Source organism: Penicillium expansum (genome assembly GCF_000769745.1).
Source record: "Penicillium expansum strain MD-8 chromosome Unknown contig353, whole genome shotgun sequence".
NCBI lineage: Eukaryota > Fungi > Ascomycota > Eurotiomycetes > Eurotiales > Aspergillaceae > Penicillium > Penicillium expansum.
The window spans coordinates 1-15,646 of NW_015971214.1; the positions used below are offsets into that span (position 1 = coordinate 1).

General features: G+C 36.7%; 4 protein-coding genes across 4 annotated transcripts; 2 read left to right on the plus strand and 2 right to left on the minus strand.

Annotated features, from left to right (window-relative positions):
* Positions 1 to 1,163: 1,163 nt before the first annotated feature.
* PEX2_099090 (sugar porter family MFS transporter) lies at positions 1,164 to 2,958 on the minus strand (the record flags this gene model as incomplete). Its single annotated transcript, XM_016747179.1, has 5 exons — positions 1,164 to 1,548; positions 1,617 to 1,982; positions 2,039 to 2,741; positions 2,805 to 2,829; positions 2,884 to 2,958. 5 exons carry the CDS (start codon positions 2,956 to 2,958, stop codon positions 1,164 to 1,166), a joined length of 1,554 nt encoding a protein of 517 aa, XP_016601877.1.
* Positions 2,959 to 3,979: 1,021 nt separating this feature from the next.
* PEX2_099100 (alpha/beta hydrolase) lies at positions 3,980 to 5,132 on the minus strand (the record flags this gene model as incomplete). Its single annotated transcript, XM_016747180.1, has 3 exons — positions 3,980 to 4,537; positions 4,596 to 5,000; positions 5,055 to 5,132. 3 exons carry the CDS (start codon positions 5,130 to 5,132, stop codon positions 3,980 to 3,982), a joined length of 1,041 nt encoding a protein of 346 aa, XP_016601878.1.
* A 1,068-nt stretch (positions 5,133 to 6,200) lies between these two features.
* On the plus strand, positions 6,201 to 7,358 carry PEX2_099110 (uncharacterized protein; the record flags this gene model as incomplete). The annotated part of the gene is made up of 1 exon (XM_016747181.1): positions 6,201 to 7,358. One exon carries the CDS (start codon positions 6,201 to 6,203, stop codon positions 7,356 to 7,358), a length of 1,158 nt encoding a protein of 385 aa, XP_016601879.1.
* Positions 7,359 to 7,881: 523 nt separating this feature from the next.
* On the plus strand, positions 7,882 to 9,343 carry PEX2_099120 (uncharacterized protein; the record flags this gene model as incomplete). Its single annotated transcript, XM_016747182.1, has 3 exons — positions 7,882 to 7,907; positions 7,959 to 8,143; positions 8,202 to 9,343. The coding sequence occupies 3 exons, from the start codon at positions 7,882 to 7,884 to the stop codon at positions 9,341 to 9,343; spliced, it is 1,353 nt and encodes a 450-aa protein (XP_016601880.1).
* Positions 9,344 to 15,646: the final 6,303 nt, after the last annotated feature.

The window sequence follows — 15,646 nt, forward strand, 5'->3', positions numbered from 1 at the left end:
GGGTCGGGTTTCGGGCTTTTCGAGCTTTGCGGAAGTCTAGGTAAGAGTACTATAATATTAAGATTATATATAGCTAATTGCTAAATAGGATATTAATATATTTTTATTTCTATCCTCTATAGAACCTTAGATAGTAGAGTATAAAGTTAACTAAAAGTAGCTTAAAGGGAATCGAAACCTAGACTATATAGTATAAGTTAAATATTAAAAAGAAAGCCTTAAAAAAGGTAGCTTAAATTAAGAGCTTACTCGCTAATAGACTTCGGCACAACCCATTCTAACCCGGACCCAACCCAACCCAACCCAACCCATTGGGTAACCCATTGGGGCCCTAATATATTGCAAATGAAGATAAAGGTTAGGCCGGTTGGGGTTGGAGGGCCGGCGGGGTGGGAGTCGGCATAGTAGAGACGGTGGTCATTTGCTTGGACGAACGGCATTGTGAATTGGGAGTCCGATGGGAATGGGCTTTCAAGACGACAATGTATGAAGGAATGGAGGAATGAAGGAATAGGCGGGCAGGCCTGGAGAACTATGTTATATACTGTCGAATACCAAGTCCGAATACATGGTAGAAACCAGATATTATACACGAAGTCGGGTGATTTCGAGTACTCGGTTTACCATACAAAAGTGTATATTACAGTTAGTCATCGTTACCGCACAGATTGTTGAAATTACGGGTTATGTCATTTTAGAGTTATTTATATATACTATTTTACCTATATATTTGAATATAGACAGATTTCTATTAGTTATAAGCCCGGAATCGTTCTATTAAAGATCTATCTATATATAGATCACCTTACAACCTCGCTATAAAGCCTTCTTAGGCTGTTTGGTTATTATTCTTGTTAGCCGCAATATATAATACTACGTGGACGATCGGGAAGCACGAGCAATGTAAGGAACAATAGCTGATGGAATAAGATTTGGATTCAAATGAAGGCCGGACGACACCCAAAATCCCCGACTGGCTAAGTTAATACCGGCCAATCAGGACCTTATAGTCATTATTCAAGTTCGATTTAGTCCCCCGTAAACTAGAGTATAGAAGCTATAGAAAACAATGGAGTAATTGACAAAGGTGACTTAATTCACCTGATATCAGACAGCTCTTGTTGATACCTTGAGAGCGATAGGCGGTTAAAAATAGTAATCATTCACTTTTCAACATCCGGTTTGTCCAGCAAAGCCTCTTTGGGTTGAGAAGCGTGCTCAACTTCGGCTATCTCGGCCCCAAAGCCAGTTGTCCGATACTTATGGAAGTCCCATACCGACACGCGGTTCTTAAACAGCTCGTCAACTTCTTCTAGGCTGCGGAACCCTGTTTCAGGACAGAAAAGGAAGGTCCAGAGTGCCGCAGCAAACGAAAAAGAACCGTAAAGGTAACCAATCTTTCCTCCTAGGTTGCCATACCCGGGATCTTGAATAAATGGACTGACGAAGGTTACGAGAACTGATACACAGAACCCAATAAAGCAAGCAATGGTCATGGTCTTCTCACGTAACTGAAGGGTTGGGACTTCGGCTGTGATGATCCACACACTACAGTCACGTCAGTTGGGGCCCCAAAAGCAATGCAACGGTCGAGTGATCACGCAGGTCCAACATACCAGCTGCTCCAACCAATTGACATAGCGAATTGCCAAATGAAAACAAAGGCTAAGGCTGTATTCCTAGCCGTTTTGTTTCCTGCCAAGCCAGCGTCTTTGACTCCAGACATAGTAAACATGCTTATTCCGAGAACAAGGGCTGCACCAATCAAGACCCAGCGCCGACCAAATCTATCTGGAACATAAAAGCCACATCCAGACGCAACCGTCATTACTAATGATGTCAGGATTGAAATTTTGTAAACGTCGTCAACGCCGATGGACTTCATAAACAAGACCGAATAGGTACCCATAAATGAAGATCCCTGCGCCTGTTGCAAGCACTGCACGCCAGTTGCAATCAGGGTTCGTCGCAGGTTGGTTCCTCTGTACATTTTGTCAATTCTTTTGCGTGGCTCGCAAGCGGCAAAGAAGCAACATACCGGAAACATTCTGACCAAGAACTGCCGAACTGAGCTTTGTTCTCCTCCTCGGCAGCAATAATCAATTCGATCTCTCGCCCAAGAAGTTCATCCGAGGTCGTTTTGCGTAAAACCTCTAACTCCATTTTTGCCTCTGCATACCGTCCTTGTCCCACCAACCAGCGAGGACTTTCTGGAATAAAGAAAGATCCACTTATATACGTCAGTGGAACAAATATTTGAATAATGAAGACCAAGCGGTATGCCCACTGGTCTGGTCTTTGGTACATGCCCCAATTCATGGCCGTGACGAGGATAGCCCCAACAGAGACAGAGAATTGGTAGCAATTGATCAATGTTCCCCGGATAGAGAGTGGTGAAATCTCAGCTAAGTAGGCAGGAATTGCATTTGCGAGGATTCCGAGTGCCAATGTATTGATGAGACGCCCGACCATAATCTGCCAGTAAGAATGTATGGCAGTAGATTGGATAATGACCCCCACGGCAGAGATTATCGAGGCAAAGCGAAAAGTCTTGATGCGACCAAGGTGTTTGCCAACTAGGCCGGAAATCAAAGCACCAATTGCGAGACCAGCAACGGGGGGGCCACTGCCTGCGGATTGCCAGCTCGAGGGGAGGTAGTAGGAGTCTGTCTTGCCGTCATAGACGCCGAAGTCTTTGAGAAATTGGGCTATATCTAGCATTCCAGACCAGTAGCCATAATCTATGCGGATGATGAGTTAACATGCAGATTTCATGGACAGAGAAGTTCTCCCCTGAGACTTACCAATGCCAAAACCAATACCACCGAGCTAAATCGAGATTTGAGGTTAGTGCATGATTACATGACAGGTAGGGAAACTCACAGAAGAGAACAAGGCTGTCATGAATGTCTGAGCAGTCATTTCCCTGAAGATATTCATATTTTTGGGAGAAGCCATTGCGGCGATTTTGAGATCAAGGCTGTCGAGTTCAAAAGATTTGAAATGCCGTTTAATACAATAAAAGGGAGGAAATTGAGTGATAATTATATACTAATATCATTTCTGTGGCTTTGATATCTGATTGTCTCGAGGTGCAAATCGCTAGAGGCTGATAGGCCCGGTATCTTATCTGTGAAGTCTGGGGGAAAAAAAGATACAGGGGCAAGGGCGCGTGGTCGTTATCAACCATGATATCCGGATTCGGACTGGCGTCGGAACGGTGTCGCCTAATTCGATAGTGGGAGTAAACGGTCGGCTATTTCCCCAGTTATCTACCCTATGTATTTCAAGTTACAATATCGCGGTATATGTATGGTATTCCTTCCAGGAACATACGGGGAAGGCTCCTAGACACCGAGGCACGTTTTACTCTAATGTGAGACGTACAATAAATTGAGAGAGCATGTATTTGAGTAGTTGTATGGAGCAGTTAGGCCGAATAATCTATTTAATAATGATGGTAATGTGTTAAAGCCGCTGCCAACTCGCTATGTTGTCAAATCTATGAATCAGACCGCGTACATGCTCGGTTTCAATATATTGATTAAGAAGAGTCCGACAATGAAGGGAGGAGAGAACCTTGACTCGTTACTGGAATATACGCTACTCGTATAGGGGAATGCAATAAACAACACTTAATAGCAATCTATACTAAAGCGGGAATGTTGGAGAAAGGGGTTTGATCTTGTTAAGTCGGAATTGGCTAGAAGCTTCATGGGCAGGTGTTCTTATTGTGTGTGAGAACAGAAGACAGGGACGTAAAATGTAGACGGTGCATCCACGGATTCATTTTGTATTCATTGCTTATCAGCATTGGCATTCTCCTTCGCATTACGAGTTTCATGGGTACATAGGTTTCTCTCACTTGGACTGGGACTCTCTCTCCCTTTTCTTAGATTTCTTATTAAAACTGCAGAAACAAACCGAGTACATTACTACATTACGATAATTATGTACTATTCAAATCTTTCTGAATTCTCTATTTATCACCAAAAAGCCACCCCACCCCCAATATTGTGTCCTCCTCAAATCTTTTGCTCGCAGAAAGGGATGGATGTGTGTACCAAAATACATGGGGTAAGCCTTGATAGACAATTGCCTTGGTCTTGAGACCATTCCTAACCCTCATTTCTCTCTCGTAGATTAAAGAATCATCCCTCAGCAGATCAGCACCGCAAATCTGGAAAAAGGTTGGCGGCAAATCACCATGTCCTGTCGGCCACAGCAGAGGACTCCACAAGGGAGACGAGAAATCCGGCTGAATCTCATGATCATACAATTCAATACTTTTCGAGTTAAGTGTATGGCCGTCCTTGAGAGCCTCTCGGCTCTTCGAAAGATCACGATACTCATCCGTCATAGCTTGTGGAGCCAAAGTAGGCGCCGCATTCAGATATACCCCAGTGATTGGAGGCTGGAGATTCTCATCACGGGCGCGATGTACGAGTGCGTTCGCAATATGAGCCCCGGAAGATGTTCCGCCAAATACAAAACCCTCCAATGGGTCTGCACCAATCGTGTTTGCATTTTTAGCGAGCTGTGTTTTCAGCAGTCATCAGTAAATCGGGTTACTTTATGTCAGGTGGTCTGCTTACCCAGAGTAACGCGTCCCAGCAGTCCTCAAAAGCAACAGGGAATTTGAACTCAGGCGACAAACGGTGCTCCAAGCTGACCGAAACGCATCCATATCTCTGCGTGGCACCAACACATGCTTTAGACTCCAGCTCAGCGTTGCCGATACGAAATCCGCCTCCATGGACAATAACAAAAAGAGGCATGTTCTTTGTCGCGCCACACTTGCTGCGATACACAAGTGCCCGAACCGTGCTGCCATCTCGCACCGGAATGAAAATTTCTTTTTCCGTAACCTCCCCATTGGTTTCTTCAAGCAGATTGTCTGCTTTTTCTCGAAACACCCGGTTGCGCCTCGAACGGAACTCTGCTAGGCATGGAATCATCTCCTCATTTTCGAGACTTGATCCTGTGCCGCCATCAACCAGCTATTTTCAGATTTAGAAAAAGAAACCTTAATTGTAGATAATGAAAGCATTTACCTGCAGAAACTCTCGATCCAATTGAGCAAACAAGTGCCATGTTTCTGGATTATCGATTGAGGCAGTTGGGTTTGCCATATCTTGCTGATAGTATGCAGCAAGGGAACGCAAAGCGGAAAGGTTTACTCCGTGGAGGCCACGGGTAGGGACAAAAGACAAAAAAGACACTTTAGATAAAGCATTGTGAGCAATTCACTTACATTTGACAAACGTTCATGGTCAATCCCAGATTATCCGACCGGCTGTTTCCGTAACGTCTTGTCAACTCAGATACTTCCTCTTGATCTCATTCATGTTGAATACATATGAGCTTTGTGCAGTTTAGAAATCTCCTGTGATAAGCTTTGCACTAGTACCATAACGTAAGGTAACGTAATGGGCAATTTAATTACATATCCTCCTGAGGTCCACTTCTAAATATCCGAAATCCACCCTATTTTCTTTCACATCGCTTATTTCGTCGTGTCGCTCTCCATAGCATCTAGCAACTGTATGTCAACCATGACATCGTTCATTTCCTCTACGAGAGACCAGGAAGAACATTCTGTATCTGCAGCTCGAAGGTCGCGGTCGCGTCGTGGATGTCAGACATGTCGAGATAAGAAAGTCAAATGCGATGAGGAATGGCCGAGCTGCCAGAAATGTATTCGCCTGAACAGGCAATGTGATTATACGGCTCGTCCGCGTAAGAAGTACACCCGTCGGAGTCGGATTTGCCATCCCAATCCTGTTTCCGCTGCCAATGGTCAAGGGCCAATGCTCGACCTTGCAACCAGTCCCACTTCTTCGCATTCATCTCGGCCCCACGATTTATCATCGGTTCAAATAGCCTCGTGCTTGGAAATATCCACTGAAGAGACGCTGCTTCTCCCGCCCCGCCAATTTGAAACACGGCCACTCCATTCCTCGCCAATATATGCAGAGACGTCTTTTCAGCCTCCTCACTCCATACTCCTGTCAGAATATGACCACGAGGCAATACACTATGTGCGCTTTGTTATGGCACTACGAGTCGATACCAAAGTTCCAGAATACAGTGGTCCAGCCTTGATATGGACACTGGCAGCAAAAAGCCCCATGGTCCTCCATATGGTATGCGCCTTGGGCTCCCTGAAGTTATGTTACGACCCTTCCCTTTCCCTCAATATGCAACTTCGAAAGTCCGAAGCTGCGGCGCATTACGGTACCGCACTTCAGCTTCTCGCTTCTGCGATCCAAAACCTCACCCAGGTCACTGATCTGGATTTCATCCTTGCTACGCTCTGGTTGATGATCTCTTACGAAGTCGCGCATGGTGATGGGATCGGCGCTGATCTATCTGTTCATCTACGCGGTGCCGCTCTACTATTACAAGGGCGGCTCAAAACTCTTTGCGCCATGATTCACCAATCCTACCCCGAACATGCTAGGTCAGGAGGTGGAGGCCCAGGAACCCGTGCTGATGAGAAGTATTTTGGCATCACTCGACTCAGCAGCCAGTTGCTACTGTGGATTGCTATCGTGGACGGGAGCGCCGCTCTGAATGGGATCAATGCAACTTTTAATCATCTGCTTGGAGAATCTATGTTTGATCTGACCCAAGATGAGACTTCCTCACGCCTAAGCGGTTTTACAATTATTCAAAGATATTCCACCATGGTATATCGCGATGTATGGGACTCTCATTATCCCCAAAGTGAACTCATCGAGGATCTTCAATGCAGTCAGATCTTCTGTCTTCAGGCAGAATCTGGTCAACTTCGCTATATGCTGTCCAAATTGACAAGTATTGCTCCTTATTCTCGAAATGGTGCGGAATTTGACTTTGAGAAATTTTTTCGTACTGTTGAAGATGTTGGTCTGAGATACAGGGAGCTCCTTACTACTGCGAGCTCGTTGAATTTACCGAAAGATGGATCTCAGAGGAGATACGTGCTCAATCTGAGGATGGTGGTTCCATTGTATCATGCGGTGGTTCTCCTGCTGTACTGTGTCTTTGGCGCATCTACGGCGCTCAACGATAAGCAAAGACTGGCCTTGCGCGAAATCATTACGCTGGCTTATCAGGCCTGTGCCGACGAAGGAAATCAAGCTTTATGTAAAATCGCATGGCCATTGTTCATTGTTGCCCTCGAGACTGATGACATGCTCCATAGAGATTGGGTATTGGAACGGTTCGAAGCACTTTCTAAGGAAGGAGAGAACTTTCGGCGAGCTCATAAAGCCCTTTCCTTTACCTTTTCCCAACGGAGATCACACCAGAGTCGTATCACGTATTGGCAACTAATCGGGCATAAGGAGATAGAGCCATTTGTCTTGGAATAAACTAATTGATAATGCAAAAGTCAACGTTAAAGCTTTTTTCCATGCGCCAATCGCTTCAAACCAGAGGCACTATACATATTCTCACATCCGCTAAAGTACATTTTAACCAAAACCAATGGCCACTTGATTTTTAAACGGTTCATACGTAGCTTATCTTCCCCGCTATTGATTACTTCCGCTCCACGATACCCACTCGGGATACATACTCTAGATACGCCAAACCTATATTGTACTGTTATCCCTTGAATTTGCCGACGGTACCTCAATTTAGCGATAGGCAAGACTGGCCCACTTTACTTGCGGCGTACGGATGCCCGCTGTCGCGAAAATGATATCTGACGTAAGATAGACGACGATCTATCAAGTCTAATTTTTTACCCTAAACGTGCCGAGGCTCCGAGAGCTGCAGTATAATAATAATATAATAAGACTCTGTAGGCATTTATTGATACCCAAGCCACACCGTCCGCGACCTGTCTGAGAGAAGTTTTCCACGACCAAGATCGCAATCAGTACAGTCCTCATGGAGCAGGTTAACATTCAAACTAAGTATGTCGGAGAAACAATTTCTATTCATTTATACTGACAACAATATACCAGTGCTCCTCTTCTAGAAGAGAGATTTTGCGAACTCAAAAAATCGCTCATCAAACCTGAAAACAAGCGAAAGGTCATTGAGTCTTATGGTAGACTTCTCAACTCACTGGAGTTAGTAGTCGCACACATTGAGAAGTTTGGGTCTTCATTAGTGCCAGAAATAAATTTCAACGAAGTTAAAGAAAATGGTATGTCTCTTCAGGTGCGAGAAGAAGAATTATTTCTAAGACATATTCAAAAAAGCAGGGGGTCTTCTACCCGACGCGTTTGCAGATCTAGTTCGTGAGAGAGGGTGTGTTATTCTTCGGAATGTTGTTAGTGAGCAACAGGCCACGGCTTGGGAGGCATCGCTGAAAGACTACGTCTCTCGCCACCCTGGCGTTGGGGGCCATCCAGCTAAGAAGCCGGCAGCTTGGAATGTCTTCTGGACTCCAGCACAAGTGCAGATGCGCTCCCACCCGGATATCTTGCAAGCTATGAGAAGCGTTTCGCGTCTTTGGCATTCCAATGATCCTTCGATTCCGATCGACTTTGATAGCCAGGTGGTATATCCGGACCGAATGCGCATCCGATACCCTAGTGATGACCCCGAGCAGTTTCCACTGGCCCTTCACCTTGACAGCGGTGCAATCGAGAGATGGGAAGACGAAATCAACCGACAGAATTTTGACGCCATATTTCAAGGCAATTGGGAGAATTGGGATGGGTGGGCTGCAGACTTTCGAGTCAACGCGAACACTGATCTTTATCAAACCGGAATTTCTTGCTCCACCTGGCGCAGTCTTCAAGGATGGTTATCTCTCTCGCACACCAACACTGGGGAGGGTACTCTTCGCCTCCTGCCTCACTTGAAAGCCTCAGTCGCATATATCATGTTACGCCCTTTTTTCCACACTGGTGAATTCGACGACTCCTTGCCGACATTTCCCGGGGCTACACCTAGAAACACGCAATTCTTTCCTACGACGGAACACCACCCACACCTCGACCTTGAGCGAGCAGTTGTTGGAATTCCCCCTGTTCGACCCGGAGATTACGTTTTCTGGCATTGTGACTTGGTCCACGGCGTTGACCAAATGAACCAAGGCAAAAATGATTCGAGTGTGTTTTATAATGCCTCCAACCCTCTGACTCCAGCCAATGTCGACTCTCTTCTCGCTACACGGGACGCGTTTCTCGAGGGAGATGTCCCTGTGGATTTCATGCGCGGCCACGGTACCATGGAGCGCGAGTATGAACACGAAGACCACGGGGCTAGGAAGGAAAATATCTTGACGGACGGTGGTCTGAGGGCCATGGGCCTGTTAAGGCTAGATGAAGATGAGGAGGGCTTGACTTCTGGACAGAGAGAAGTAAGGCGGATCGCAAACCACATGTTGGGGCTGTAGAGTAACAATTACCCCAGGACTGCGACAGAAAGAGCGTTCTCGCGAGGAGGGTGAAATTGTGATAACTAGGAGAGAGCGCATCTAACTGTAACTGTAACAGCGAAGTGAAACTAAGGCGTGAAACAAAGAAACCTGAAATGCAATATGATCTACCATGAGGCACTCAAGGAGCCAATGAGCTTGGTAGTAGTATAAATGTAAACAAGGTTGACCTGCAAGGCGAATCTCAAGACTTTACCGATGAAAGAAAAGGTAGATAATGAAATCGCATTACGACCAGTATAATGTTCTGCATTGTAAAAGGGGCCCTTGGGAGAATGATCTCAGTAGGAAGTAATGTCAAATTCCCCGTATTTCAAGAGGTCCCTGCACTACTTCTTCGAATATCTCTTTCAGCCGATGGTCTCGAAAATCCGACACTCGGTCCATTTATCCATCTGCGCTTCGATGGCCAGCTCAACTGCTTCTTCCAAAAGTCCTATCATTCGGGTCTCCAGAGCGTGGAGCATCGCCAGGTCAGAGGAGTGTGGTATGTCTCCTAGGTGGAGATTGATCGGCGCGGCAGCCATGTCCATGATTATCTGGGCTTCTTGTATGATGCTCTCGCGGGCGTATTCTTGGTCACTTTTCCTTATCAGCCTTGCCTTTATATTGCGGTCGTGGATAGGGATATACCTCACTCTTGGTTAAGATAATTATGGGTTTGGTTGTGACTGGATATTTGATCTGTAACTTGAAAAGTAGTAGTTAGCTTTTTGTCTCATAAATATTGTCGTGCTGCCGAGGAAGCTTACTTTTGGGACGGTATTAGTTGCCATCTCTCACCCGAAAAGGGAAAGAGCAAGGTTTACGACTCTGGAGGCAAGATGAATATTCCGATAGAGAGATAGCTAATGCTTATGCGCTTATGTATTCGAACTTATCTCTTCAGGAATATACTAGAATTTATAGTGAGTAATAATTGAGGTTTGAAGAATATTTGAAACAACTCTCTTATGAGCGAAGCGTCCTAAGTAAGAGTTAATTAAGATTACGTTCAGTGGTGATTATATTATACGTTTCCTGGGAGGCTCCCCCCAACTCTCTATAGAGTCCTACCAGAACTCAGTCGGATTTCATATGATCTTTCTCAGATTCTATTATATATATCATATATATAGTCGCTTATTGTCTAAGCGACCCTTCTTTTGGATCTTTCGTTGTTTACCATCAGTCATCTAATCTATAAAATAGAGGCTATTTGAAAAAGAGTATAGAAATAAGAGAATTAAGGCAAATAGAAGGCTTCAAAATAAAGGAATTGATAGCTCTTAAAAGTAGACCTCATAACCGCCCGCGAGCCGCCCTCCGAGGGCCGCCCACAGACCCGCCTTTTGCGGGCGGAGGGCAGGATCCTCCTGCCGCGGGTCGGGCACGTCTTTTATATGCCCTCAGAGGGCTGCCCTCGAAACATTTCGAGGGCCGACAAATATAACAAACATAGAAGATCTGATAATTACATAAAATATATTAATTAGAGCTATATTATTAAGTATTTAAGTTATAGCTGTGAAGGGACGTAGCTAGTCTTGATTCAAACTAACTAAGCCGTTTGCAGTTATCTAAAAGCTTAAGGAGAGAAGTGGGAGCTAGCGGGGTCGAATGTAAATAAAAGGGGATGCGAGGAAGGTCACGTACGTATATATGATATTAACTAGGTACTAGCCTATTATAATACCCCCCTCCTCCTAGTAGTATCTATTTATATATAGAGGGTACCTATATATATATAGGGGTATATTCCTTAAGGGCTATTATTTATTTATATACTCCTATAATATTCCTTAAATATATCTAATATAGTATAATCCTCTAATTTATCTAACCTTTACTATATTTATTCTATAAAACTAGCCTATTTTACTAATACTTCTTATTAATAACTTCTTTTAATTCTTTATATATATATAGCTAGGATCTTTTTAACTTCTTATTCTAATTTATTATTAATAATAATTAGTAGAGATTAGGTATTATCTATAACCTAAGAAGGGAGGGGATCTAATATTATAAGTTATATTAGGTCTATATAAAAGATAGGGTAAATCTTATATAAGATACTTAGCTTTATTATATATAAGGATAGAATATTAATAATAGTATACCTTTTATATAATTAGTTTAGTTTCTTTAATAGTTATAAGGATATAATATTTTATAGGTATAATTATACTTTATCTTTTATATAATAGACTAATATAGTTTAATATATATAGTTTACTTATTCTTACTATTTATCTTAAGTAATAGCTATTATTACTTATATCTAGTTAAAAGCTTTATAAAAGTATTCTATAAAGTCTATACTTATTTATTTAAGATTATTTTTATAACCTTAGAGGTTTCTATTATCTTCTAATCTAATTAAGTTAATATAATATCTATATATAAAAAAGAATAGTATTAAATTAGTTAATAATACCTCTTAATTATTAATTATAATAGCTATAATTAAAAAGAGATAGGACTAATCCTCTTATAAGTAAGCTATAAAGGCTTATAAAATCTATTCTATCTCCTAATTTATTTATTCTATTATATTATTTATTTAAAGGTAAAAGGTTATTAATAGTTATTATTAGATTTTTAGTCTTTTATATATTTCTTTCTAAAAACTATTTATAAATTAAGGGCTATAATTACTTATAATTATAAATAGGAGCCTATAATATATATAGAAATAGTCTATAAATATCTAAGCTATAGTATTACTTATAATAGAATCTATAATAATAAAAATAATACTCTTTATAAGTTAATTTATAATAATAAGATAGTTTATAACCTTTTAGGAGCTATTTATAAAGAGGTTTATAATAAAATTAATAAAAATTTCTACTTAAATCTATTATAAAACTAATAATAGCTTTAATAATCTATACTTAATATTATATTATATTATATTTTATCTATAAATTATATAATTTTATAAGAACTATTATATATCCTTAGCTACTCTTAACTAAAAGAAATATTATAAAAAGATTATATATATAATATTATATTTTAGATATCTTATAATATATAAATTATATATATTTTAGATAATATATATCTATAAAGGCTTATTATTTAAGATTTATATCTAATTTTAGAAGTAAAAGAGACCTTATATATTAAAGTAGTATTCTATAAGGTTTATTTTAACTTAGATTCTATTTAAGAGTTTATATTCCCTTTTTTATAGAGTTTATAAGATTACCTAATAACTTATATCTATCTTTTAAGCTTTAATCTAAAGTAACTATAGCTCTTTATCTTTAAATATATTAATAGGTATCTTAAAGCTTATAAAGGCCTTTATATCTATTTATAACTATCTAGTTTTTATCTTAACCTTTTTAAAGATATATTAGAATTAATTTATTATTTATTTATTACTCTTATCTTATAAAAGATCTTATTCTTTTTATAAAAAAGTATCTAGATATATAACTAGCTTCTTAAGTTAGTATTAGATCTTAAAGTTAAATTCTATTAATATATCTATCTATTATATCTAGTATTTACTTAGGTCTTATACTTTTTTAAAGTATTATAGATTCTTATAGTTAGTAATAATTTTAAACTTAAAGATTATTTTTAGTTCTAAATACTACTCTTTTAGACTATATATAATTATAAAGAGCTCTTTATTATATATCTTATAATTTACTTCTATTAATAATAGCTTTTAAGAAAGGTATATATATAGGTATAATATTCTATTATTTTATATTTATAATAGTATACTTTTAATAGCCTATTTAAAGATATTAGTTTCTATTATAGTTTTATATCCTTCTTTAAAATATACTAAGATAGATATATTAATAAAAAATTCCTTTAAGTCTATAAAGGCTTTATAATAAATTATATCTTAATAAAAGTCTATTTTTTTATATATTAGTTATATTAATAAAGCTACTAAGTTTATAAAATATAGGATAAAGATCTAATAAAAGTTTATAAATCTTAAAAAGCTTTATATATCTTTAGCTATTTTTAGTAATTCTTATATATATATTACTTTAACCTTTACTAGATCTATATAGATACCTATATCTATATAAATAATAAACCTTAAGTACTTAACTATTTTCTTTTTAAATTCTAATTTATTAATATTATATTATAAGCCTATCTTTTATAACTTTTATAAGACTTTAGTTACTTTCTAATAATAGTCTTTAATTAATCTATTTAAATAGATAATAATATTATTTATATATATAAAAATAAAGTTATTAAGGTATTTATAAAATACTTAATTAATATACTATTAAAAAGTTATAGATATTTTTATAAAATTAAATAAGGTTATAAGCTATTTAAATAACTTATATCTTATTTAAAATATAGTTTTCTATTCTTCTTTAGGTTTAATCTAGATCTTATAAAATATTATAATTATATCTAGCTTTATAAACTACTATATTTATAATATATTTTATAAGGTTTTTTTAATTAAAGGTAGTAAGTAATAATCTTTAACTAGTTATTATTTTATTTAGATTATAATAATTTATATAGAAATATATTTCTTTACCTAGCTTCTTAATTAATAATATTAATATTATAATTAGAGATTTATTAATATAAATAAAATTCTATCTAAGTAAATCTATAAGTATTTTTTATAAAATAAAAAGTTCTTCTTAGTTTATATTATAAAAAGGATTATATAAAGGTAAGGCTTCTTTATTAGAACTATCTTTTTATAAGAGAATATAATAATCTACTCTTAATTAATAATCTAATAATTATTCTATATATTTTATATTAAATATTTTTAATTATAGCTAATACTATTTTAAGAGCTATATATATAAATTAGTATATTTCTTCTTTTATAATACTTTCTTTATATCTACTAAGGTTATTTTTCTAATCTAAAAGCTCTTTATAAGTCTAATTATATATATTTCTTAGAAATCCTTAGTTAAGAGTCTTTAAACTTATAAAGGCTTTATACCTTAAAGGCTTATTATAGTATTTACTTTATTTTAGTACTATATATATTTATCTATTTTTATAAAGATATTAAAATATCCTTTTTATATTATATATTACCTATCTATATTAATTAACTATATATTCTTAAGGATTATTTAATCTATCTACTTTAGGATAATATATATATAGATATCTTTTTAGAAGTATTTATATATATTTATATTAAAATAAGTAATAAAATTAATCTTTCTTTAATCTCTAGTAATACTATCTAGTATTTAAAGAGGTATTAAGATATATAAGAGGCTAAGGGTTATTATAAAGGAATTACTTATTATAGTATAATATAAATATCTTAAATTAATAAGTACTTTTAAAAATTAAATTCTATTAATTAGTAAATTAATATAAAAGGGTTTATTCTCTTATTTTAAAAACTTCTTAGCTCTATTTAACTCTTATTTATAACTTTAGATAAGAGCTACTCTTTTTCTAAGTACTTATATATATTCTTTTAGTCTAAATAGTTACTCTCCTTTATAAGCGCTTTTATAAATACCTCTACTCTTATAACTTAGGTTCTTTCCTTTTATTTATAATAGTATTAAGGCTATTATTTATTTAAAAAGTCTTTTTCTATTATTATTATAGCTATATATAGGTATTAATAGAAGCTTTTAAGACTTAACTTTCTTATTAATTTAAAAGGGTAAGATCTTATATTATATCTATTATATCTATAATAATAATATCTTCCTTTATAATACTAATACTTTAATTCCTCTTTTCTAACTTATTTTACTTATTTTCTTATAAACTATTAATCTTCTTTTTATATCTATATAAAAATAACTATAATATTAGGTATTAAGGTCTAATTTATATAATTAGATATTAGTAACTTAAGATAGGTTATCTTCCTTTTATATCTATATATTATATATTTTAACTTTAAAGAGAGTAAATTAAGATTAGTATTAATATAATATAATAGTAGTATAAGATCTATAAAGTTATTAAGAGTATCTTTATATAATAAAGTTATATAAGTAGTTAGATTTAATAATCTTATTAATATAGATATTTTTATATCTTTTAGCTAATTTATTACTTTTAAGTCTATAAATTCTTTCTTAAATATAGATAAGAATATAATAAAAGATTATTTTAAACCTTATTATATCTCTTATAAGTATTAGGTAGCTTATTTCTTAATATTTAGGTCTTTATAGATATTTTTAAAATATTAGATTAAATTATTTATATTTCTATCTATTTATTAATATTATATAAAAGCTACTATATTCTTATTTATATTTCTTTCTAATT